General features: G+C 32.8%; 1 protein-coding gene across 1 annotated transcript; it reads left to right on the top strand.

Moving 5' to 3' along the window:
* LOC107434905 (homeobox-leucine zipper protein ATHB-13) lies at nucleotides 1-2,233 on the top strand. The gene is made up of 3 exons (XM_048461910.2): nucleotides 1-498; nucleotides 725-1,101; nucleotides 1,618-2,233. The coding sequence occupies exons 1-3, from the start codon at nucleotides 372-374 to the stop codon at nucleotides 1,981-1,983; spliced, it is 870 nt and encodes a 289-aa protein (XP_048317867.1). The 5' UTR covers nucleotides 1-371; the 3' UTR covers nucleotides 1,984-2,233.
* Nucleotides 2,234-3,284: the final 1,051 nt, after the last annotated feature.

Raw genomic sequence — 3,284 nt, 5'->3', positions numbered from 1 at the left:
TTCAATCTTACCATAGAATCATTCATTTCTCTCTCACTTTCTCCTCAACCCCATTTTCTCTCAATAAATATATAAAAAGAAAAACTAAATCTTCCTATAAGCTGGTAAGATATATAAGTCCCTACACCTCCTTCCAATTGAAGAAATTCATCTTAAAAAAAAAAAAAAAATAGATGAAAGAATTTTATTTTGATATATTAAGATCTTTTTCATGTATTCCTAGCTAGCTTCTCTCCCACCTCAAAACTTCATATCCAATCTGACCAACCATCTTTCTTCTTCCTTTTTGTTATTACTTCTTCAAACATGGCAGACAGGTTATCATTGAAGTTATTTAGATTGGAATTGTAAAAAATCTTAGTAAGGTGGTCATGACCGGCAATGCCATGGCATTCTTTCCAACCAACTTCATGCTTCAAACCCCTCATGAAGATGACCATCAACCTCCAACTTCTCTCAATCCAATTCTTCCTCCATGCACACCTCAAGACTTTCATGGTAGTCTCTCTCTCTCTCTCTCTCTCTATATATATATATATATATATATATATTTACCTCCATAAAAATCCTCTTATCCAGGAATATTATAACGATGTTGGTGGGATATTTTCCTGGACGATCCTGGACAAAAATTTTTTGGATAAGAGAATCACTGTTTATCTCTATACATTCTTGCCTGTAATGGGTTTCCAATTTTATTTTTTTTTTGGTCTGGTTGTTGCAGGTGTTGCATCTTTTCTAGGGAAGAAATCGATGTCATTTTCAGGGATTGAATTGGGGGAGGAGGCAAATGGAGAAGACGATCTGTCCGATGATGGATCACAAGCTGGGGAGAAGAAGAGAAGATTAAACATGGAACAGGTTAAGACACTGGAGAAGAACTTTGAGTTGGGTAATAAGCTTGAGCCTGAGAGAAAAATGCAATTGGCTAGGGCTTTGGGTCTGCAACCAAGACAGATTGCTATTTGGTTTCAGAACAGAAGAGCAAGGTGGAAGACAAAGCAGTTGGAGAAAGATTATGAACTTCTTAAAAGACAGTTTGAAGCAATTAAAGCAGATAATGATGCTTTACAAACTCAGAACCAAAAACTTCAAGCAGAGGTTGGAATTTATTTATTTGTTTTCCAAAAGTGTTTTTTTTTCTTTCTTTTGTTAAATTGAGTTCGAGATTTGTAGAAAATACATTCAAGTTTTGCATGGTGTTTTTCTTTTCGATTCTCTAGAAACATAGTTTTGTAATCATGATCCTTCTTTTAACATGAGTGATTTATGCTTTTTGACTTTTTTTTTTTTTTTTTTTCCTGTTATACATCATGATTTTTCCAGACCCTTTTATTTTCTGTTGTTGAGCATAATGAACCACAAAACTAGGGATTAAAAAGTTCACTTTTCTGATAATAGATGCAGCTTTTTTTTTTTTTTTTTTTTTTTTTCTTAAATGATGGATTGATTGATCATTTTTTGGGGCAAAAAGGGTAATCATTTGAAGGACAGATCTTTCTTGCACAATTAACTAGGCAAAACCTCATCATATCTAAATTATATTTTTTATATTATTTTTTTGGGTATTTGGTTTATCTTGTTAATTAATTAATTAATTAATTAATGGGGTTGCAGATATTGGCATTGAAAAATAGAGAACCAACTGAATCTATCAATCTCAATAAAGAAACAGAAGGGTCTTGCAGTAATAGAAGTGAGAACAGCTCTGAAATAAAGTTGGATATTTCAAGAACACCAGCAATTGACAGCCATCCAATCACAAGAAGAACTCTTTTTCCTTCATCCATAAGGCCAACAGGTGTGGCACAGCTTTTTCAAAATTCATCATCAAGAGGACCTGATCATCTACAATGCCAGAAGAACAACAATAATAATAATATTGATCATATGGTGAAAGAGGAAAGCTTGAGCAACATGTTTTGTGGGATTGATGATCAATCTGGGTTTTGGCCGTGGTTGGAACAGCAACATTTCAATTGAAAAATTTGGAGGTACTCTTAAAAAAAAATTAAAAAAGAAAAAAAGAAAAAAAAGAAAAAGGGTGTTCAATCGAAAAATTGGGAATATCATACCAAATGGATCTGTGAAATTCCAAGCGAAGGGAAGGGCAACTAACTACCATATATTATGAGTTATTAATTTTAAGATATCCATGTTTTTGTTTTTTGGTACGTGGGAGTGTTGTATAAATTTTTAAAGCAGATATATCAAGTTGAAGTTAATTTCTACTTTTTTTGGGAGCTGATAATTTTTATAGAGGAATAAAAAGGTTATCTGTTTTTTAATTTTATTTTTTTGAAATTTTTTATACCATGTTTTTCTAGGTTAGAAAAGATCAGGGCGTTTACTAGGTTTGATTAAAAAAGAAAAAAAAAATCCAAGTAAAATTAAATATGCTAGCTAGTGAATGGTTATGCAGCTCTAGCATGACCTATAAAAATAAAAAGGGATTCTCTGCTTACATTTTCTTTTCCTTGCTTTGGAATCATGTGTCTTTGTACTGTTAAAAGAAAAATATGCTTTTTCAAGTGCTTTGAAGGAAGTCATTGTAATGATTTTTTTTTGCTGATTTCATGGGAGCAGTAGCAATGGTGAATGAAATCTACTCCAAAGTTAATAAAAGAATTTAGAGAGAGAGAGAGAGAGAGAGTATCAAACACACATTCCAAGATGCAAAAACGACAAGCAGATGGAAGGGTAGAAGAAAACAAGGGAAGTTGGAAATGGTCATTCTCGTGAGGGGGACATTGGCAATTTTCATATGAAGACAAACCAAAAAATGGGCAATAGAAGAACAGCCCCCATGTATTCCTCTACTCTCTGTTACTCAATCCTCACCTCTCTTTTGCTTATCATCACCATTGGGATTGGCACATTCACCATTTTTCACTCGACAAAGTGTTATATCTAATAGTTATATCATGTTATTTGTGTAACAAGGAATATCCAAGTAAAATATATAAATTTTACGAGTGTTGGATTATAAATGACTTAGTGGATCATATCATACTCATATATTGTACAAAAAGTTTTATCTCCATGGCCATTCTATCATCTTTCTCTTCTCTTTTATACGTGTATAAATATATATATATATATAGATATATATATATATATAGACCTGGCAATTTGGATCATGACACGGCAACACGACTCGAAAACGACACGGAATAAATGGGTTTGGGTTTATTATAAATGGGTTCGGATCATAATCGGGTCAACCCGTTTAACACGATTATTAATCGTGTCATTTTCGGGTTGACCTGTTTAACTCGAAATTG

The sequence above is a fragment of the Ziziphus jujuba genome, chromosome 12 (genome assembly GCF_031755915.1).
Source record: "Ziziphus jujuba cultivar Dongzao chromosome 12, ASM3175591v1".
NCBI lineage: Eukaryota > Viridiplantae > Streptophyta > Magnoliopsida > Rosales > Rhamnaceae > Ziziphus > Ziziphus jujuba.
Note: the sequence above shows the minus strand (reverse complement) of the source record. Positions and strands in the feature narration are given on the sequence as shown.

Bases quoted from the DNA above. Each gene is read 5' to 3' on its own strand.
- LOC107434905 (XM_048461910.2), top strand. From the start codon at position 372: ATGACCGGCAATGCCATGGCATTCTTTCCAACCAACTTCATGCTTCAA. The intron at 499-724 runs GTAGTCTCTCTC...TGGTTGTTGCAG, and splicing joins CACACCTCAAGACTTTCATG to GTGTTGCATCTTTTCTAGGG. The intron at 1,102-1,617 runs GTTGGAATTTAT...ATGGGGTTGCAG, and splicing joins ACCAAAAACTTCAAGCAGAG to ATATTGGCATTGAAAAATAG.